Here is a 23561-nt window from a genome sequence, read left to right on the forward strand (position 1 = left end):
TTACTGGCAATTTGTTCAAAATTCACAAAATCATTCTATTTTGGAGAATGGTTATATCCCCTCGTATGTTCATGGTGCGCGCAGAGAATTGTGCAAGCATATAAAAGAGCCTTTGTATTCCTCATTCCTGTTTTTACCGCATGTGTTTTTAATGCATTTCTTTGCATTTATCTAAAAATCAAGTGTCGTTTGATGGCTACTATTTGCGTTTACTTCAGAAGATAGTTACATTTACGGAAGAAAAATGGCCGCTGTGAAGAAAATCTTGCTATACTTACTGCTATTAGTAGTCTGTTAAATAGTTTAAGTTTTTTAAGATAGTAGTGTCTTACAATTTTAATTGGGTGATATATTAAATTAATTAAAAATTATTTTCCAAAAACCAGTGTCTTAAATAAAAGTTAAGAGCTACATTAAAACCTAAAACGAGCAGAAATAAAGTCATATATCAATTCAAACTTTAAACAAGCAAAAAAAAAACTATGTTGCATGAGCAATGTGAGGTGTTGCAACAACCTTTGTTCGGCTTCGCCAAGTTAAGTGTAGCGAGGGCAACACTTTGGTTTTGCTTCCTCGCTTCGATTAAACGCTGAAGTTGTTAATCTGTAAGAATCTTAAAATAAACACTAGGTAAACCAACTCGCAAAAGTTGCAAACCCCTCATCACTGAAGATGATTTTACCCTAACAGCCGATTATTGCTTACAAGTCCCTTACATGTCTTACCACAGGAACCAAACTGGTCTTACCATTAAATACACCGGAAACAAATAATAGGTACACCAACCAGCAGAAGGTACGAACACCTCATTGCCGAAGATGATTTTGAGCTAACAGCTGACTGTTGCTTAAAACTCCCCTATGTGTCTCACAATTGGTTTCGGCCTATTTTTGGTTTCATTGTGTGCCTTACTACTGAAGTTGTCAAACCCTTGAAATTTTCAAACTGGTATATCTCATGAAGTATTCCATTTTCTACCAAAAAATGGATGATATATACTTTGATCAGCTCATCAAGAGCTATCGACTGCCATTAAAAAAAATCTATCTTTCTTAGTTCAAAAGTTGACTTTTTTGACGTAGGCCAAGTTTCTAACGTCATCACTTAGAAAGGAGCAAAGGATAAACTCTAATTTCCTTAGCAATGAGAGAACTTTCAAAGTTTAAGAGGTACATCTGATGCCGTTTCTCTACCGCATTCGCAAGTGCAAAAAACGAATGATAAGCTCAGCTGAAATCATGAACGAAAACAGGTAGAAAAAATCGATCTTTGGCCCCAGGCAAGAGTTCTACGAAGCTTTCCAAAATGAAAAAGTCATATTCACCAATCTGGCCTAAGTTCCCCACTTTCTGTAAAACCCACAGAGTTTACACCCTTACCACTTTCTAGGAAAAAGTTGAAATCGGGGTGCATGAGCTCCACGTGAGCTCTTTACCTTATTTAGACCTTAGTGCCTCCAGAGCCATTTCAGAGCCACTTTCCATTTGTCTCGCATTGGTGCTGCAGCGATAACGTCTTCCAATTCAGGTATTAGTGAGGTGCCGGCCATCCTCAGATCTCGGTCATATGCTCGTCTAAATGTATTTTTCGGGCGGCCTCTCTTTCTTTTACCGTCTGGCTTTCATTCATAGGTTGTTCGAGGAATGCGGCTCTCTTCCATACGAAGAACGTGTCCCAGGTATGTCCATCGCCCTCTTTTCAGCAACGCAATGGCTGGAGGTTGACTTGTTTTTCTGCGTATTTCCGCATTTGCAACTTTTTGTTGCCAGCTTGTATTCAACATTCTTCTGAGGCTTATATTTTCAAATGCAAGGATCCTTTTTTCAAGCTGGGTCTTTATTTTCCAACATTCACTTGTGTAAAGGAGAATTGAGAGTACATTGCTGTTGAAGAGTTGAAGCTTCATTCGCATTGAGTATTTGTTACTTCTCCAAATAGGCTTCAATCTATTGAAGGCACCTGTAGCTTGTCCAATTCTACGTTTAATCTCGGTCGAGATCTCTCCATCACAATCAATATAGCTACCCAGGTACTTGAACTCCTGGACTTGTTCTAGATCCCTGTTTTTGCAATGGAGAACAAGTGGCGAGGTTGTGATGGCCATACTTTTTGATTTGTCAAAATTTGTCATGTTTATCTATAGCCCGACGTTCTCTGCATTCTCAGTAATAGTGTCAAGTAGCTGCTGCAACCGTTCTTTTGACTCTTCGAGAAGGACAACGTCGTCCGCGAAGTACAGATCGAACAGTTGCTTGCTGCTTACTTTTACCCCGTAGCCCGATACGAATCTCAGGGCATAATCCATTATAATTATAAAGAGCATGGGGGAAAGTACACATCCTTGACGAACACCAGACATGATCTTGAAGAATCTGGTTGTACCGTTGTTGGACGAGCTCTTGTTTATTGTTTTAAAAATAGAGTTGTGAGAAAGAGTCAAACTTTATTGTAAAGAGCGGGGCGATGTGGAGAGGACAGCGATTTTCATATACGGAATAATTTTAGTTCGTTTTAAGTTTTGATGTCGCTCCTTACTTTCAGTTAAAAAAAAACTTGGTTAATTTAATTTCTGAAGTCTTTGAATTAATTCAGGTTTTGAATTTGGCTCACCGAAGATGAATAATTAAAACAAAATTTGGATATTAATTTTACTTTTTTTATATTAATACAACCTTATAATAACCTAAGTTTAATCTTTTTTTACCTATTGCCTTTATAATATTTGCTGTTAGGAAATATACAGAAAATTTTAAAGGGGTGAATATTCTGCAGGGAATGAATTCTCCGTGGGGAGAATTTTCTGTAAGGAGTAAAGTTTCTAGGGGAAATCTCCGGGGAACATTTTACACGGGAGAGAGTGGGATATGCAAATTGAAAAAAAACTATTTCAATTGAAAGTAAGGAGCAACATTAAAACTTGCAACGAAAAGTAGATTATACTGTCTATGAGGGGGGCTTCCCCTTCCTCACTTCCCACTGTCTACGCTTAAGTTTGAATTTTGTCCCAATTCTTTACGAGCAGCTCCTGAGACTCAGGGCCGTGGAACTTATATAGGAAGCGATTTTTTTAAAGAAATTTGAGACTTTAGCATAAAGAGTAAGGGCTGAGGAAGGGTTGGCCCTTCTCGAATAGGGAATAATTTCCGTTCACTTTGAGTTTTCACATTGCTTCTTACTTTTATTGGAAAAAATTGTTTTCATTTATTTAATAGCGTTCAAAATGGAGTTTCCGAAACAGTATAAAAATGTAAAACCCGTTTGGTTTTGAATATGTTTCAGAAAAGAAATATACAAAAGAAAATATTTTATCTTAAGAAGCGTTAAAGTTTCTTGCAGAATAATATTACTTGTATTAACTTTGTAAAAAGTATTAGTTAATTCTTGAAATTGTAGAAAGGTAAAACGAAAGATATTTAGACAGATATTCTTTTTTCATCAGAACTCTCAGTTGGGGGTTATTTTAACAAAAAGGACGACAGAAAGAATAGGTAAAATATCATCTTTGAATCCTACATCCTATCAATCATGATTGCTGCGAGAAGAGAAAACTAAAGTATTATTTCTTTTCAACGGAGTACGTGCCACTTTACCTCTATCTTAGCCAACAATCCTCAGAGCATATGTCAAAGCTACCTAATTATCAACTCTTACAAAAAGCTTGTTCGATTAAAACAAAGCAAGCTCAGATGCTGACGTAGTAATAAACTTCAAACAGAGAGAAAATTATAAAATTAGTCTTGGGATGAGCTAACTGTCTGCTTTTCACCCCCCACCCTCTTACTTGGGAAAACTTTATAACAAAGTAACGTACAATATAAACTTGCTATAATTAATACGCCACAAATTCCCCAAAAAAAACTCCAAAATTGATTATGGCCAAGGCTTTAGTTTTACAGGAGGATGTGAGGAACCAAATTTTAGAAAAGATTGTCTGTTAGCCAATATATAATAAAAAATGTGAAAGAATTTACATTTTATTTTCAGATTTCTTTTCTTGAGCAACTATCTGTCAGAGAAAACACATGCACTAAATCTGCTGCAATTGACCAATACATTATTCTGATGGACGGATCATGATATATCAGATGATATCTTTTGCAGACTTTAAATAAAAACAATAGTTCTTTTAACTGAAAGTATGGAGCAACATGGAAACTTAAAAAAAACATAAATTATTCCTTATATGAAAGAGGTGCCCCCTCCTCAACGCCTCACTGTTTACGCTAAAGTTTTTACTATTTTAAAAAGTGGAGTTTTGACAAAGAACCAAACGTTAACCTGCGGAACAAGGTGTTGAGGCGGGGACAGCCCCTTCCATATACGGAACAATTACTGTTCATTTTATGTTTTAATTTCGTTCCTTAATTTCAGTTAAAAAAAAACTTTTTAATTTCTGAACGTTTTTCATCTAATGCAGAATCAAATTTGGCCCACCCTACATGAACAATTAAAAAAAAGTATTAATTTTGGCAGAACTATTCCACAAATTAAGGGTTGTCCCTTACTCAATACCTTGGTCTTTACGCTAAAGCTGTTTGCACTTTTAACAAGAGCTAAGAGCTCATATGGCACTTGTGACGAGATCAGAAGAGCCAAGAGCTCATATGGTATGAGCTCTAGCAAGATTCTAAGAATCAACAGATTGCTTTAAAAGGAAAATAAGAGGCTTAATGCCAATGGGAATTTAAAATATGAGCTCTGAGCCATGAGATCATTCTAAATATCAAAATTCATTAAGATCTGATCCCCCACTCGTAAGTTAAAAATGCCTCAATTTTTCTAATTTTACCTCTCCCTTCAGCCCCCTAGATGGTTTAATCAGGAAAAGTGACTTTATCAAGTCAATTTGTGCAGCTTCCTGACACGCCTACTAATTTTCATCTTCCTAGCATGTCCAGAAGCACCAAACTCGCCAAAGCACTGAACCCCACCACTTAACTCCCTCAAAGAGAGCAGATCCAGTCCGGGTACGTCAATCACGTGTCTACGACATTTATAAGCGTTTTCCAAGATTTCCAGTTTCCCCCTTCAACTCCCCCCAATGTCAATAGATCTGGTCGGGATTTGAAATAAGAGCTCTGAGACATGAGCTCCTTCTAAATATTAAATTTCATTAAGATCCGGTTACCCGCTTTCAAGTTAAAAATACCTCAATTTTTCTAATTTATCGAAATTAACAATCCCCAGCTCCCCAAAAGAGAACGGATCCGCACCAATTATGTCATTCTCGTATCTATAGCTTGTGCTTATTGTTCCCATCAAGTTTCATCCCGATCTCTCCACTTGAAGCGTTTTCCAAGATTTACGGCTTCCAAGATTTCTGTTTCTCCCCTCAAACCCTCTATGTCCCCGGATCCGATTCGAATTGAAAATGGAGCATCTGAGACACAAGATTCTTCTATATATCAAGTTTCATTAACATCCGATCACCCATTCGCAAGATACCTCGATTTTCATGTTTCCCAAGAATTCCGGTTTCCCCCACCAACTCCCTTCAGTGTCACCGGATCTGGTCGGGATTTAAAATAAGAGTTCTAAAGCACAAGATCCTTCGAGATATCAAATTTCATTAAGATCCGATCATCTGTTCGTAAGTTACAAATACCTAATTTTTTCTTATTTTTCCTAATTACCCCCCCCCAACTCCAGCACAGAGAGTGGAACCGGTCTGGTTATGTTAGTCGACTATCTTGGACTTGTATTTATTCTTTCCGCCAAGTTTCATCCTGATCCCTCCGCTTTAAGCGTTTTCCAATATTTCCGGTCCTCCCCCTAATAACGCTGGATCCGACAGGATTTAAGATAAGAGATCTGAATTTCGAGATACTTCTTAATATGAAATTTGATTAAGATACGATTACTCTTTCGTATGTTAAAAGTACCTTATTTTTCTAATTTTGTAGAAATAGCCCCCCCCCAAATCCCCCAAAAATAGTAGATCCGGTCTCGTTATGTCAATTCCCTATCTAGGACTTGTGGTTATTTTTCCCACCAAGTTTCCTCCCGATCCTTCCACTCTAAACATTTTCAAAGATTTTAGGTTCCCCCCCCAAAAAAAAATAAACTTCCCCTTCACCGAATACGGTCGGGGTTCAAAATGAGAGCTCTGAGACATGATAACCTTCCAAATATCAAATTTCGTTAAGATCCGATCACTCTTTCGTAAGTTAAAAATACCTCATTTTTCTAATTTTTCAGAAGCCCCCCCCCCAACTCCCCCAAAGAGAGCAGGTCCATTCTGGTTATTTCAATCGCGTATCTAGGACTTTTGCTTATTTATCCCACCAGGTTTCATCCTGATCCCTTCACTCTAAGCGTTTTCCAAGATTTTAGGTTCCTCCCCTGAATTCCCACCAATGTCACCGGATCCAGTCGGGATTTAAAATATGAGCTCTAAGACAAGATATCCTTCCAAACTTAAAAATTTCATTAAGATCCGATCACTCCTTCGTAAGTTAAAAATACCTCATTTTTTCAATATTTTAGAATTAACCCTACCCCCCCCCCCCCTAACTCCTCCAAACAGAGCAGATCTGTTCTGTTTATGTCAATAACGTATCTAGGGCTTCTGCTTACTTTTCCCACTAAGTTTCATCCCGATCCCTCCACTCTAAGCGTTTTCCAAGATTCTAGACTACCTCCCACTCCTCCCAATGTCACTGGATCTCGTCAGAATTTAAAATGAGAGTTCAAAGACATGATTTCCTACCAAACATCATATTTCATTAAGGCCGTGATTAAGTGAACTGATGGAACTCGAAAATCCCATGTTAAATTGAAAATCTATATTTAAAAAGTACTCAAGTATTCATTGGCGGAAGATGCCGCTTTTAATATCAGGCCATAGCTTCTTGAAGATGCTACAAAATGTTTGTAAGAATTTTGCTCTATTTCCTCTAATTGCATAGAAATCTTAGAAAATGTAAAGGTCCTTTTCACAAGTGTACTCTATGAAGGATATTGCTTTTGGAACAAAATTGGTACTATCATGAGAAGAAGACAATAACCTGTAAGATGATTGGAACCATTTTTCGATGTATTTTCCTGTTTTCTAACAGTCCGACAGAATATTTTCAGCTACCTGAAATTTTTACAAGTCGGTTGCCAGAAAGAATCGTTTCAGATCGCCGATAATACCCCCTAGAGACCAAAATGACAAGCTGGTTTAATCAGCTGCTTGTTAATAGTGTGAGATTTTCATAAATTTTTTCAATGCAATGAAGAAACCTAGAAATGAGAAATAGTCAGGAGCCTTCAGTAAAGTTGTACACACAAAGCCGAAATCATGGGGAAAATTAAATCAAAGCGAGGTATGCAACTGCGAAACTGCGAAAAATTTGGGGATAGGCGAGTGGATAAAGAACCGAAAGGAGGCTAAGGCGGACTGTTGCATGGAAGTTGGAAAGAATAGACTGGTCAACCTCAAACGAGGCCACGACTACTTTTCCCAAGTACAATGTCAGCTTGAATGTGCTCAGCTAGATACTTGCTTTTTCATGATTTTTATCCAGAAAGACTTCTACATTGAAAAGATAGACCGCGATCCAGGCTTTTGGACCGAGAAGATTTTTCCCAAGCTGAAAGGATTCTTCATGGATGCTTTGATCCCAGAGCTTGTTGATCCCAGAGTTCCAAAGGGGCCTTCAATACGAGAGCCGTACTTATAAGATTAATCGTCTAGTACCGGTAACAGGAAAATTCATTTTCGTTACATTCTATCTTTCTTTTTATTTACATACTTAATTGTATTGTCATTTGAAATAAAATACCTTTGTTTATATTGCTTGTCCTCTAACTTTATCAAACAGTTCGTAGTAACGAACTGTAGTAAAGAGCGACCCGGCTCAATAGTAACCAAAACTCTAAAAAATTGAACTTTGATACCAATAGCTACATCAAAAGAATCGCATTTTAATGCTGATTTTAAATATATAAGCTTCATCAAGTTTAGTCTCACCCATCAAAAGTTACGAGCCTGAAAAAATTTGCTTTATTTTAGAAAATAGGGAAAAACAACCCCTAAAAGTCATAGAACCCTACTGTAGAAGTTTCAAGCTCCTATTTGCAAAAATGTGGAATTTTGTATTTTTTGTCAGAAGGCAGATCACAGATGCGTGTTTATTTGTTGTTTTTTTTTTCAGGGGCGATCGTATCGACCCAGTGGTCCTAGAATGTTGCAAAAGGGCTCATTCTAACGGAAATGAAAAGTTCTAGTGCCTTTTTTAAGTGACCAAAATAATCGGAGGGCACATAGGCCCCCGTCCCACGCTAATTATTTTCCCAAAGTAACCGGGTCAAAATTATGAGATAGTCATTTTATTCAGCGTAGTCAAAAATCCTTATAACTATGTCTTTTTGGGACGACTTACTCCCCCACAGTCCCCGTGGGAGGGGCTACAAGTTACAAACACTGACCAGTGCTTACATATAGTACTGATTATTGGAAAGTGTACTCCTCCCAATACCTCGCTCTCTACGCTAAAGTATTTTTAGATATTTCAACTATTTATTCTACGGCTTTTGTGATTCAGGAGTCATTCTTAAGAAATCGGGACAAAATTTAAGCTTTAGCGTGAAGAGCGAGGTACTGACGAGGGGGTGAACCCCACTCATAAATGTAATAAAAATATGAGAATACAGAAGTTTCTTACGTAAGCTAATTTGTAAGTTACGTATATCTTTAACTAATAAAATTTATTTTTACTAATAATTTTACTAATAAAAAAATTCGTAAAAAATTAAAAGTTCTAGTTGCCTTTTTAGGTAACCAAATAATTGGAGGGCAACTAGACCTCCTTCCCCGCTCCTTTTTTTCTCAAAATCGTTCAATCAAAACTATGAAAAAGCCATTTAGCCAAAAAATAAATAAATATGCAAATTTTGTTTTGATTATCCATCAGCGGAGGGCATAAGTCAAAACATGTATTGATTAAAACCTGTTCAGAAATTAAATTAAATAAAAACAAGTGTTTTTTAACTTAAAGTAAGGAGTGACATTAAAACATGAAACGAACAGAAATTACTTCATATATGAAAGGGGCTGCTTCCTCATCAACGCCCCGCTCTTCACGCTAAAGTCTGACTCATTCTCTTAGCTCTTTTTTCTAAAACAGTAAAAAACTTCAGTGTAAATTGCGGGGCGTTCAGGAAGAAGCAGTCCCTTTCATATACGAAGTAATTTCTGTTCGTTTTAAGTTTTAATGTCACTCCTTACTTTCAGTTATTTCTTTTTTAATGTAATTTGTAAGAAAACTTTGGTTTTCTAAGAATCCTCGATGAAAGCTTTCAACAAAGTTCGGTGTTTAGTTTCGAATTAATCAACTGAGGTATTTTAAATAGTCTACCCCTAGGAAAAAAAGTGGAAAAAACAATAAATTTTAAAATGCACTCTATGCATGCCGTTACAGTTGCACATATATGGGTATTTTGTACTTGAGAATGATAGTGCTCTTTTGCTGATTTTCTCTTCTCCCTTGGTCGGTAACCAAGCTTTGCAAGACGCAGCCAAATACATTACTATTTCTCGGCTGAAGCATCTCACCAAAGGAAGCTGTCAATCAAAACCTTTCACAAGACTTAATAATTGGTGCTATTTGAAGTTTTGACAATCGACGGTCTCTAAAGAATTAAAAGACATAAGGCTAACCTTACTTCAATTTTGAAGCTCGATGTTTTCAAGTTCACTTAATCACGGCCTTAAAGTCCCATCACCCGTTTGTAAGTTAAAAATACTTAATTTTTTCTACTTTTTCCGAACTAACTGGCCAGCACCCCCCCCCTGATGGTCAAATCGACAAAACGACTATTTCTGATTTAATTTCGTCTGGTCCCTGATATGCTTGCCAAATTTCATCGTCCTAGCCTACCTGGAAGTGCATAAAGTAGCAAAACCGGGATAGAACGACAGACTGTTTTTTATCTTTCTGGTTTTGCTTTCCTCCTTTGCAAGAAGGATACAAAGAAAATACGCTCAGGATATTTTAAGTATTGCAAGTATTTGCTGCGTCTGCCTCGGTGGTATCGGAATCATACAGTCGTCTCTAAATTTGACATCGCCCTCGCGACTGAAACATTTATCTAAAGATATATGTCTGAAAACTCGGCAAATGATTGGTGTTTTTGACCCTCTTTGGCCATTTTTTGAATGGAGGTAATTTACTTATGCTGTATGTTGTTATGCTGCTATGTTATTTATGTTGTTATGTTTTGTGTCTTGTTTTTTCTTTTTTTGTGTGTTTACTCCACAGTTTAATGTACTTTGTGTACCAAGTGCCATAAAAAAGCTTCCCATTTAATTAAACATTTCACTCTTAAAAAAATGGGACACACAATCCAACCCTACCGTAAAGAGCAAAATATTGAGGAAGGGGGAATCCTTCATACATGGAATAATACCCTTTTGCTTTCAAATACTACCCATAAACCAAATGCATCTATTCAATATGCTCCTCCCCCTCACGGAAAACTCCTCCATGGAAATTTCATCTAATTCTCTTTCATCTAAATTCTCTTCAAACAGTCCCATCGTAAGTGAGATTCCTTCCTCCCGGTAAAATTGTTTATGGACAGTTCAGCCAGAAAAGTTCTCCTTAGCGTTCTTTCATTTGAATAAGACTTTAATCTTTAAACGGTTTCTCGATTACTCCAGAAATGCCCCCTTCCGTGGAAATCATTTCCAGGAAAACAAGACACGCGGAAAAGTCCTCAGAAAATTCTCCCAGAACATCTCCACGTGAAAAATTTGACAAAGAGAATGTAAGACAATTAAAAAGGATTTTGTATATTGATTTTGTCATATCCCCAAACTGTAACTTTTCCCCTGGAAAATTCACCCCCATGAAATTTACTTCAACAGGGCAGATTCTTTGTATATAAATACATCCCAAACACCCCGCCCCCAAAGAAATTCTGCATACTTCCCAATAACAAACACTATACGTAAACAATAGGTCAAATACGTAATATTCTTAACGTACAGGGCTGTCCCCAAGGACTCTGGAGGAAGGGGGATAATTTTACACTTAAAGACATATATATATTTGATCTGACCATTTTGATAAGACCATTTTGAGCGAAAAATGGGCATTGGAGAGCCCCGGTCGTCCAAGAAACTTTTTGTCACTTAAAAAGGTCACTAAGACTTTTGATTTCCGATTATACACACCATCTCCAAGGACTATTTTTTCGGTACAATTACCCCTGGGAAAAAAAAAACAAAAACAAATAACCAGGCATCAGTAATCTGTCTTCTGGCAAAAAAGCAAAATTCTACACTTTTGCAAATAGGAGCTTCAAACTTCTACAATAGGGTTCTCTAGTATTCTGAATATGAAGCCGTGACTTTTATTAAGATTTTAGAATATTTCTTGAATTTTAGGGGGATTTTTCCCTCTTATAAAATCTGGAATATTTTCTCTGGCTCTCAACTTTTGATGGGTTTGGAATCTTACATGTTTGGAATCAGAATAATAAGCTGATTCTTTTGATGTATTTATTGATACTGATATTTTGTTTTAAAGTTTCGGTTACTACTGAGCCAAGTCGTTCCTTACTTATAGTTCGTTACCACGAACTTTTTGATGATTTGGCTCTACCATCAATTCCACAATAGGTTCCTTTTCGCACTGCAAACTAGAAGTGTTAATTCTAGAAAATCTGGGAGGGGTGAAAATGTATTTTTCTAGGTATTTAATTACCTTCTAGCCCCCCTACCTGATCACTGCCGCTGTCCCCATCTCCGAACGACCTTCTGCTAAAGAAATGAAAAAATCAAGATGTCATGGTGGAAATTACGTTAATTGACACATAGGTTGTCTTTTATACATCCTTCTCGATTCAGACTCTTCAAGAAACATCAAGGTACATTAGAATGCATCGTCACTTTTCATGGCCAAATTCCAAGTTGACAGGGGGCTCTGCATGGGTTGTCCTTGAAAAATGAACAATATTCCTACCTAGCGTTCTCTGGCTTTATTTTCATGCTTACCTCCAACCTCAGTTTGGCAGATCCTACAAGTATCTGCCCAATGATTCACTTCGTAGCTGAGCAGTACAGGAAGTGGGATAAAGTTCAACACCAGTTCTGACTTCTGACCATTCACTGTATCGGAGGCTTGTTTGTGCAGAGTTCATCAAGTTCTCTTGTGAACATCCATGAGGATTTGGACCTTCAATACATTCACAAAGTTCGTTGAAATTACAGGGAATACACTAAAACATCAGGGCTCTCAGTGACTCTGAATGAGATTTGATTCTAAATCTGTACATCACATGTTAAGTGCTAACGCTTATCCTTGTGTGACCAGGGTGATTTGAATAAACAACAATTTATTACGGTTTGCTGGAATGATGGGCTTAAAACACCTCTGACTAGTATCATTTTACTCCAGCATCGTAGAGTAAATAGTTCTCAACAAGTAAGTAACTTTTTGGCAGTATTACAGAGAGCACGGAGTCAATATAATAAGAAAATCATCACAAGACTTAGCACAAGAAATGGACCTTTCAATAGACTCCGTTGAATCTGGAGGTTAAAAAGCTTCTGACTACGATCAAAGCTCCATTTTTGAACAACAGAGTTTCATCGGCATTATACTGGTACCGGTATATTGGAATCTCAACCAAGACTTGGAATAAAAAATCCTGCCATTCTGAAATTTTTCTCAAAAGAATCTTGGAGATACACTGGATGGAGAGGGTAACGAATCACACAACCTGTGAAAACACAGAACGACCACATGTGAATGACATCATAAGAGCTTGCCAATAGAAGCACTTACATTGTGTCTAGGGGGCAGATAAACGCATACCCCAAAAGTAGTAATACAATAGCAGTATTGACAGCAACAGGAATGACTACAGAATTTGACCTGAAACTTTCTCACATTGACTTACCACAACGACTCGTGAAACCTTCACATGATTTCTTAGCCTCAGCATGATGATGCAGCCACAGCACCAAACTGAAGGAAATGGTAACGGCTCCTTGTTTATGCCCTGTGTGCCTCTGAAGGCACAGGCGGAACTACCATAAGTTGTACGCCATCTTTGGGGAGCTTCACATAAAGCATTAAATACTCTAAACATAATTCTTAAACTCACCAACAAGTAGGAATTGACAAGTTAAGAGTTCTACACAGATTCAACACAGAAAAATTTGATATGAACTTGTCATTGGTAGAGAAATCATTGGAAAGTTATGGCTTTAATTAGACATCAACACTTCAAAAACAATTTTCTTTTTTATTGTAAAAATTTCTTAGACCACACCGAAAAATGAAATGAAAATATTGAAAACGGTTTGAACCCTTAACAAGACAATGGACCCTTTGCGGCCTTATAAAATTGTTTACCCATCTTCAATATTTCAATTTCTTTTAATTATTTATCTTGTAACGGAATTAATTGTCAATTGGCCACAATGTAGCTTTTGAGAGCTTTGTAGGTTTTCTCTTTGTTTGCTATGGTAGGCCATTGAAAGTAGTCTGAAAATCAAAATTAATTTCTGACAAATAAAAAACAAAAAAGGAAGCTCGAGAACGCATAAAAACCTTAAAACTAACCAATTGTAATAAGTGAACTTTTAGTGGCCTTATTAAATTTTTACCCATCTTCGATATTTTCATTTCTTTTAATTATTTATCTTGTAACGGAATTAATTTTCAATTGGCCACAATGTAGCTTTTGAGAGCTTTGTAGGTTTTCTCTTTGTTTGCTATGGTAAGCCATTGAAAGTAGTCTGAAAATCAAAATTAATTTCTGACAAATAAAAAAAAACAAAAGAAGCTCGAGAACGCATAAAAACCTTAAAACTAACCAATTGTAATAAGTGAACTTTTAGTGGCCTTATTAAATTTTTACCCATCTTCGATATTTTCATTTCTTTTAATTATTTATCTTGTAACGGAATTATTTTTCAATTGGCCAGAATGTAGCTTTTGAGAGCTTTGTAGGTTTTCTCTTCGTTTGCTATGGTAAGCCATTGAAAGTGGTCTGAAAATCAAAATTAATTTCTTACAAATGAAAAAACAAAAAACAAAAAAAGCTTGAGAACCCATAAAAACCTTAAAACTAACCAATTGTAATAAGTGAACTTTTAGTGGCCTTATTAAATTTTTACCCGTCTTCGATATTTGCATTTCTTTTAATTATTTATCTTGTAACGGAATTATTTTTCAATTGGCCACAATGTAGCTTTTGAGAGCTTTGTAGGTTTTCTCTTTGTTTGCTATGGTAAGCCATTGAAAGTAGTCTGAAAGTCAAAATTAATTTCTTACAAATGAAAAAACAAAACAAAAAAAGCTTGAGAACCCATAAAAAACCTTAAAACTAACCAATTATAATAAGTGAACTTTTAGTGGCCTTATTAAATTTTTACTCATCTTCGATATTTTCATTTCTTTTAATTATTTATCTTGTAACGGAATTATTTTTCAATTGGCCACAATGTAGCTTTTGAGAGCTTTGTAGGTTTTCTCTTCGTTTGCTATGGTAAGCCATTGAAAGTGGTCTGAAAATCAAAATTAATTTCTTACAAATGAAAAAACAAAAAACCAAAAAAGCTTGAGAACCCATAAAAACCTCAAAACTAACCAATTGTAATAAGTGAACTTTTAGTGGCCTTATTAAATTTTTACCCGTTTTCGATATTTGCATTTCTTTTAATTATTTATCTTGTAATGGAATTATTTTTCAATTGGCCACAATGTAGCTTTTGAGAGCTTTGTAGGTTTTCTCTTTGTTTGCTATGGTAAGCCATTGAAAGTAGTCTGAAAGTCAAAATTAATTTCTTACAAATGAAAAAACAAAACAAAAAAAGCTTGAGAACCCATAAAAAACCTTAAAACTAACCAATTATAATAAGTGAACTTTTAGTGGCCTTATTAAATTTTTACTCATCTTCGATATTTTCATTTCTTTTAATTATTTATCTTGTAACGGAATTATTTTTCAATTGGCCACAATGTAGCTTTTGAGAGCTTTGTAGGTTTTCTCTTCGTTTGCTATGGTAAGCCATTGAAAGTGGTCTGAAAATCAAAATTAATTTCTTACAAATGAAAAAACAAAAAACCAAAAAAGCTTGAGAACCCATAAAAACCTCAAAACTAACCAATTGTAATAAGTGAACTTTTAGTGGCCTTATTAAATTTTTACCCGTTTTCGATATTTGCATTTCTTTTAATTATTTATCTTGTAATGGAATTATTTTTCAATTGGCCACAATGTAGCTTTTGAGAGCTTTGTAGGTTTTCTATTTGTTTGCTATGGTAAGCCATTGAAAGTAGTCTGAAAGTCAAAATTAATTTCTTACAAATGAAAAAAACAAAACAAAAAAAGCTTGAGAACCCATAAAAACCTTAAAACTAACCAATTGTAATAAGTGAACTTTTAGTGGCCTTATTAAATTTTTACCCATCTTCGATATTTTCATTTCTTTTAATTATTTATCTTGTAACGGAATTATTTTTTAATTGACCACAATGTAGCTTTTGAGAGCTTTTTAGGTTTTCTCTTTGTTTGCTATGGTAAGCCATTGAAAGTAGTCTGAAAATCAAAATTAATTTCTTACAAATGAAAAAAAACAAAAAAAGCTTGAGAACCCATAAAAACCTTAAAACTAACCAATTGTAATAAGTGAACTTTTAGTGGCCTAATTAAATTTTTACCCATCTTCGATATTTTCATTTCTTTTAGTTATTTATCTTGTAACGGAATTATTTTTCAATTGGCCACAATGTAGCTTTTGAGAGCTTTGTAGGTTTTTCTCTTTGTTTGCTATGGTAAGCCATTGAAAGTAGTCTGAAAGTCAAAATTAATTTCTTACAAATGAAAAAACAAAACAAAAAAAGCTTGAGAACCCATAAAAAACCTTAAAACTAACCAATTATAATAAGTGAACTTTTAGTGGCCTTATTAAATTTTTACTCATCTTCGATATTTTCATTTCTTTTAATTATTTATCTTGTAACGGAATTATTTTTCAATTGGCCACAATGTAGCTTTTGAGAGCTTTGTAGGTTTTCTCTTCGTTTGCTATGGTAAGCCATTGAAAGTGGTCTGAAAATCAAAATTAATTTCTTACAAATGAAAAAACAAAAAACCAAAAAAGCTTGAGAACCCATAAAAACCTCAAAACTAACCAATTGTAATAAGTGAACTTTTAGTGGCCTTATTAAATTTTTACCCGTTTTCGATATTTGCATTTCTTTTAATTATTTATCTTGTAATGGAATTATTTTTCAATTGGCCACAATGTAGCTTTTGAGAGCTTTGTAGGTTTTCTATTTGTTTGCTATGGTAAGCCATTGAAAGTAGTCTGAAAGTCAAAATTAATTTCTTACAAATGAAAAAACAAAACAAAAAAAGCTTGAGAACCCATAAAAACCTTAAAACTAACCAATTGTAATAAGTGAACTTTTAGTGGCCTTATTAAATTTTTACCCATCTTCGATATTTTCATTTCTTTTAATTATTTATCTTGTAACGGAATTATTTTTCAATTGACCACAATGTAGCTTTTGAGAGCTTTTTAGGTTTTCTCTTTGTTTGCTATGGTAAGCCATTGAAAGTAGTCTGAAAATCAAAATTAATTTCTTACAAATGAAAAAAAACAAAAAAAGCTTGAGAACCCATAAAAACCTTAAAATTAACCAATTGTAATAAGTGAACTTTTAGTGGCCTAATTAAATTTTTACCCATCTTCGATATTTTCATTTCTTTTAGTTATTTATCTTGTAACGGAATTATTTTTCAATTGGCCACAATGTAGCTTTTGAGAGCTTTGTAGGTTTTTCTCTTTGTTTGCTATGGTAAGCCATTGAACGTAGTCTGAAAATCAAAATTAATTTCTTACAAATGAAAAAAAAAAAAAAAAAAAACAGAAAAAAACTTGCAAACCCATAGAAACTTTAAGACTAACCAATTGTAATAGGTTACTATAAGGGTTTTTGAACATCATTTAACGGTTGGAATAGGCTAATGAACGCCAAAAATTGCATAAATGAATGGCAATAAGCTTATAGAGTGCGGGGAAGATTCTAAATGCGAAATTTGAAAAATCTAAGAGGTGAGGTAATTCACTTGCTACAAAACTCTTATTTTGACTTAAAATTACGTGTGTCAATCAACAAGCAATTTAAACTGAGTTTATATTTAAAGGTATCAGTTTATGACGATTCAGAATGGCCGGCATTACGTTTTGATCCAGAAATAAACGATTGGGTGTTTTACTCCCTCAGAAGAGGTAAGCTCAATCTTTGATTTACGTTCATTCATCTCACTCGCTAATGTTCTCGGGAAACCAAGGGACACACAATAAGGGACATACTCAAAATTGGCAAAAAAATAATAATTAAAAGAAAAGAATACCTCTGCAAATGTTTAATTTTTCCTGTAATTAAAAAGGTTAAGTTTAAATAGAAATAGGGATAAGTGAACATTCCATTTTTTTTTTATCTACATTTGCGGGAACTTTTGATAAAATTTCAATTTAAAATTCACATTTTTATTATATATCTGAAAAAAAAAAACATAATGAAATGTGGTGGCAAACTGTAAGTAAGAAGTGACTCGATGCAATAGTAGCCAATTCTAGCATTTTCATTCTAGTAATAGAACCCAAATTGCGCACTTATGTTGCCATATAGCACTTCATGGGTACATTATAAAGTCAAATTCAAATAACAACCAGATAGAAGAATTAACGTTTGAACGAGCCATTAAACTGCTCTCTATGATGTTCAAGTGACCCATTAGCGACGAAAAAAGCCGGAAAAAAGGACACATCAGTGCTGCCCATGTAAAAAAGTGAATATCATTGATATTCAAGGGGGGAGTGTAGGCTCCCTCTGCAGGGTTTTAAACAATGGTACTTTTAACGCTGTACTTCTGGTTTTGTTCCATCATCATTTTCGAGGGCTTTCAGACTCTTTCTTAAAATTCTGGTAAATTCGTTTTCAAAATAGCATTTTACAATTAAAATTAATCGAAATAATTCTTAATATTCCTGAATAAATCAGAAATAGCAATTTTTCCTAACTGACAGTTTGTTGTACAATTTTTACCCTTTGCTCAGTATGGGCCATGGTTTGCTCTTTACTAGGTTGAAGTATTTTAGTTGACTATCCAACAATATTGAAAAATATTAATTCAGTGTGGCCCCAACTGTAAGAAAGGCACTAAAATGTATAGGAATCACCAGGCTCTCCAGGGAGTGGTAATAGACCACATTTTTTTCTAGCCACAGCTAGGGCAATATTTAGATAAACAAGTTGCTTTTGTTTTTTCTTTTGCTATTAAATTTTGGAGTAGTTCCAAAAGCACAGAATCAAACAGCATGTAAGGGGATCAATTAAAAATTTTCAGAAAGGCCTGAAGAAGCCAATCGGGCTTCAAAGTTTTACATAGAAAGAAGGGACAGACATATCCAAAGACGCTCTGCATATCCAGGTTATCAATTAGCATATCCATAATGTTTTTTGAACAACTTTGTGGATCAAGTTAAAATGTCACCGAAGAAAGAGTGGGTGAGGATGCTTTAAGTTTTATGTTACTTCAATTCTTATTTACTAATTTTTTTTTGTACTAGAAATTCCTACGAGGTTTGGAATCTATTCACGATTAGGTAGAATAATAAGGTAAATCCTTCAACCCTCTGTGTTGTTAGGCTATCAAAAACAGCTTGTTTGAACACGTCGTAACGGCTACAGGATTCAAGTTGAAAATTTTAAGGGAATGTTTGCGGAAGGGGATTGAAGGCAAGTGGACCTCAAATTTTAACTCCAACCTGCCTGAATCTCTTGGCACTATAAACCATTATGGGATTATTATATTTGAAATATCTTAAGAAAAACTAGGGAACCAAGTTAAAGCTTTCAGTGGGCATTTAGGGCTAATTGGAACTCGATTTGGGAATTGGATTGGAAAATATTTCGGAAATCAATATACGAATCAGTTCGAAACTTTGATCGGTTGGAAGAGGGAGTGGATGGGTGCTAAATTCAAATTTTGTTTTCAATGGGAGATTAAGGGATTAAAACTTTTTAAGTTCGGGTAAAGTTCTAATTAATTGACTTCTTGCAATCTCAGAAAGGGTTTAGGTTAGAAAATGAAACTTTCAGGGATGAATCTATAGACTAAATTATGTCTCGGGAAGGTATTTTGAAGCAACTACCTCCATTCCTTCTCCCTCTAGAGGGCCCTGACCTTTAATGACCTTTAAAAATATGTGTAATATAAAAGTGAAACCTCGCAAGATAGATCTTCTGCTTAATTGAAGTACAACAAAATTGTTTTCAGCTTCACAACTTTGCTCAATTCCATTTTATAAGGTTTTAAAGATATGCAAATACATTTCCCAAATTTTTGAATAAAAAAAAACATTGATATGGCTCAAAATTCTACTCAAATAACAGGAATTGCAGTTTCAGAACTAAAGGCAGAGAAAAAGCAACTTAGTAACTGAAAATTAAGGTAAAATATTGTTTTGTCAAAACTTCAATAGGTATACACCCATCATGTAGGCAAATTTCAGAGCCCTCTTGAGGGAGAAGGAGTGGAGATGGGTCCTTTAAATACCTTCCCGGGACATATTTTCGCCTGTATACCCATCCCTGAAAGTTTCCTTTTCCTAGCCTAAACCCTTTCCGAGATAGCAAGAAGTCAATTAACTAGATAACTTAGAAGACCACACTGCCTTTCCATGACGAAAGTAAAACAGTTCAAAATAGGGATGATACCTTTTTATTGACAGTGAAATATAAAATTATTGAACTGGATATTTCGAACACATATACAGTGTTCATCATCAACAGTAAAACTAAAAGACATGAATAAAAATAAACAAAATTTATACCTAATAAATTAATTACATATAGTTTATTGCTCTTATTTTTTTCAATGCAACAGCCGAGGCAAATCTCTTTGGCCTTTTCGGTTCTGATTCATAAGAATTAACTGACATATTACGTGGACAGAGGTCATAGCTCTTAGGTGAGGTGATATTTAATTTATTTGACCTCAGTAAATTATCATAAATTGAGTTCAATCCAAATTCACCTGCATCTCTGTTTATGGAATTATTCTTGGATAGAATTTTTTAATTTTGATTGTTTCCCTGAAAGTTTGCTTTAAACCTTGGTCCCTAGAAATCAAAGAAACATTTTCAAACAAAATAAAATGATTTGGAAAATTAAAGATATGCTCCGAGAGGGCCGACGTGAAATCTTCATGTTTGGTTGCTTTAAAGACGATGAAATGGAATTATGATGTTGTAGCAATCTCGTTTTTAAATTCTGGTTAGTACGTCTCACATAAGAGCTTCCACAAGTACATGGAATTTCATAAGCCCCACTTTGTTGCTCTAGGGAAGTCCGATCCTTTCCAGAATTTAAAAAACTAGCCAAAGTATTACTATCTCTTAAAGCTACCTTTAAACCATTATTTTATAAAATTCTTTTAAGTTTTTCACTCAAACCTGGAAAATATGGTAGAGAACAAAAAATATCTTTCTTTTCTATTGTTTCCAGAATATCGTCAGAACATTCTAGAAATTTTTTCCTTCTTTTCGAAAAAGTCTGGTCAATTAACCAACCCGGATAATGGTTACTTATTAAAATCTCTTTTAACAACGATAATTCCTCCTCAATAAATTTTGGAGAACAAATTCTAGAAATGCGGTCAGTTAAAGATATGATTAAACCAATTTTTACTTGACGAGCATGACCGGAGAAAAAGGACAAAAATCTGTTATTGTTAGTAGGTTTTTCTGTAAATCTTAAAATCCAGACTATTTTCATTTTTTAAAAGAAGGACATCCAGAAAAGGAAGTTTATTATCCTCTTCTAATTCTATTGTAAATTTTAAATCCCCTCCCCAAAAATTAAGATGTTCTAAAAAACTTTTTAATTCCTCCACCCTATAATTCCATACTGAAATTATGTCATCCATATATCTCCCCCAAAATTAATGTTTTAAAAAATATGAATCTAACGCTATTGTTTCAATATTTTCTACAATACAATTTGCTAATAAAGGACTTAATGGTGCCCCATAGGTAAACCATTTACTTGTTCGAAAAAAAACCCTCTGAATTGAAAAAAATAAGAGAACATTTTGTACAACCTAACTAAATTCATAATTACACCGACCTCCAAAACTGTTTCACCACCAATTAAGTCCAAATTTCTTAGTATCTTTCTCTCGAGAAGAATTTCTGCGGCTTTTACATCAATACTCGTATACATTGACACTATGTCGAAACTTAAAATTATAGAATTTGAAGAAATCTCAACTTCTTTTAGTTTTTTTGCAAGTTCTGACGAATTCTTAATGTAAGAAATTTGTGTAGACCTGAGTGGTTTACACAATGACACTAGCCACTTACTCAGAGCACTTGTTGGTGACTTGTTATTCGCAACAATTGGTAGTAATGGCAGATTTGGCTTATGTATCTTTGGAGTCCATATAATTTAGGGCACAAAGAACCTCTTGGTAAGAATTTGTAGAAAAGTTGAGGTGTAATCTTTCCTTCTTCCTTCAAACTCTTTAACTCGTTCTTAAACTTCTTTGTGTATGGGTCCGTCGGGTCAAAAGAAAGTTGTTTGTACGTTTTTTCATCTTTCAGTAAAGCGTTTAATTTTGAATCGTAGTCCTTGATGTCCATTACCACTGAAGTGTTACCCTTGTCAATTAACTAGAATTTTACCTTAAGTTCTTGACCTATTTATCATGCCATATACCTTGTCCTTATTTTTGGCAGGCGCGACTGAGATGTGGCTGAAGAATTGCAGCTAATAATATTTTTTTTTAAATATATTTAAGGACCTAGTTTTTACGTTTTTGTGCTAGTTACCTAAAATTTTACTGTCCTAAGAACCGCAATACCATTAAAAGCCTTGGTGATCCGTTAATTTCGTGTCCTTTAAGTCCTACGTAATGCGGTTTTATATTATGCACAGTTGGCTGCTCAATCAATTGGACATAGTTGCATACTAATTCCTTGATACTGATCAGCATACTGATCCTGAGCTGAATACTAATCTGTTTTCAAACTATTGGCAATCAAAAGCTACCACCGTAAATAATAATATTTACCATTAAAACAGAGTAGGAGGCACCTGCCGACTAGGAGGCAGGGTTGTCACTAATCCATCTTAATAATATTTCTCAGAACTTCTTAAAATTCCACTTTTTTGGTATGAACAGTTGTCCAAATACGACTGACAAATTACTGTTCACAACGTTGGTGCCTCGTCCGAAATATCAGCCATTTAAGAAAAGTGTTTTTTAAGAAAAGAAAAACAGCACAGCCGTTATTTAATACGAACTTTTTTTTTTTCCATCGCTAACTAACATTATTGTCATTCAAAATTTATTGCTTAACTTAGTAAAAAAAGCATTATATGTGTTAATGAATACAGTTTACTTTCAAATCTGTACACTTGGCTTACTGAGACACTTCATTAAATTTAGTATTATATCAGCAGTAAAACTAAAAGACATGAATAAAAATAAACAAAATTAAAAAAAATTAAATTAAATAAAAATAAAATAAACAAAATAAAAAAAAATTGGGTTCATTTTTATTCATGTCTTTTAGTTTTACTCCTGATGATGAGCACTGTATATGCGTTCGAAATATCCAGTTAATAATTTTATATCTGTTCACTGTCAATTAAAAGGTTTCATCCCTATTTTGAACTATTTTAATTTTATTCCCTCATGATAAATTCCTCCACGGGAAGATCGTCCCACGTAAACTCCTCCCTCCTATCCCCCCCAACGTGAAAATACTCCTGAAAACGTCTGTACACTTTCTAATAATCATTGCTATATGTTAACAATGGTCAAAGTTTGTAACTTGCAACCCCTCCCCCGGCGACTGTGGCGGATTAAATCGTCCTCAAAGACATAGTTATTGGGTTTTTCGACTATGCTGAACAAAATGGCTATCTCAAAATGTTGATCTGGTGACTTTGGAAAAAATAAGCGTGGGGGGGCCTAGGTGCCCTCAAATTATTTGGTCGCTTAAAAGGGCACTATAACTCTTAATTTCTGTCATAATGATCCCTCGCACGATATTCTAAGACCACCGGGTCGATATGATCACCCCTGAAAAAAAAACAACAAATAAACACGCATCCGTCATCTGTCTTCTGGCAAAAAAAAAAATACAAAATTCCATATTTTCGTGGATAGGAGCCTGAAACTCCTACAGTAGGGTTTTATGATACACTGAATCTGATGGTGTGATTGTCGTTAAGATTCTATTACTTTTAAGGGGTGTTTTCCCCTATTTTCTAAAACAAGGCAAATTTTCTCATGCTCATAACTTTTAATTGATAAGTCTAAACTTGATGAAACGTACGTATTTAACATCAGCATGAAAATACAATTATTTCGATGTAACTATCGGTATCAAATTTCTATTTTTTAGAGTTTCGGTTACTATTGAGCCGGGTTACTCCTTGCTAAAGTTCGTTACCACGAACGTTTTGAACAGTACTAGTCGAACGCTATTAAATAGTAAAACACTATGGAAAGTGTCACCTTTTTTTTGGATT

General features: G+C 34.7%; 1 protein-coding gene across 1 annotated transcript in view; it reads left to right on the top strand.

Annotated features, from left to right (window-relative positions):
- The window catches only part of LOC136039458 (uncharacterized), a 96932-nt gene that overhangs the window by 28326 nt on the left and 45045 nt on the right, over positions 1 to 23561 (top strand). The window contains exon 2 of the mRNA XM_065723224.1: positions 17158 to 17242. Within this exon, the coding sequence (XP_065579296.1) occupies positions 17158 to 17242 (85 nt within the window). The remainder of the gene's footprint in view (positions 1 to 17157; positions 17243 to 23561) is intronic.

Source organism: Artemia franciscana, chromosome 19 (genome assembly GCF_032884065.1).
Source record: "Artemia franciscana chromosome 19, ASM3288406v1, whole genome shotgun sequence".
NCBI classification, from domain to species: Eukaryota; Metazoa; Arthropoda; class Branchiopoda; order Anostraca; family Artemiidae; genus Artemia; species Artemia franciscana.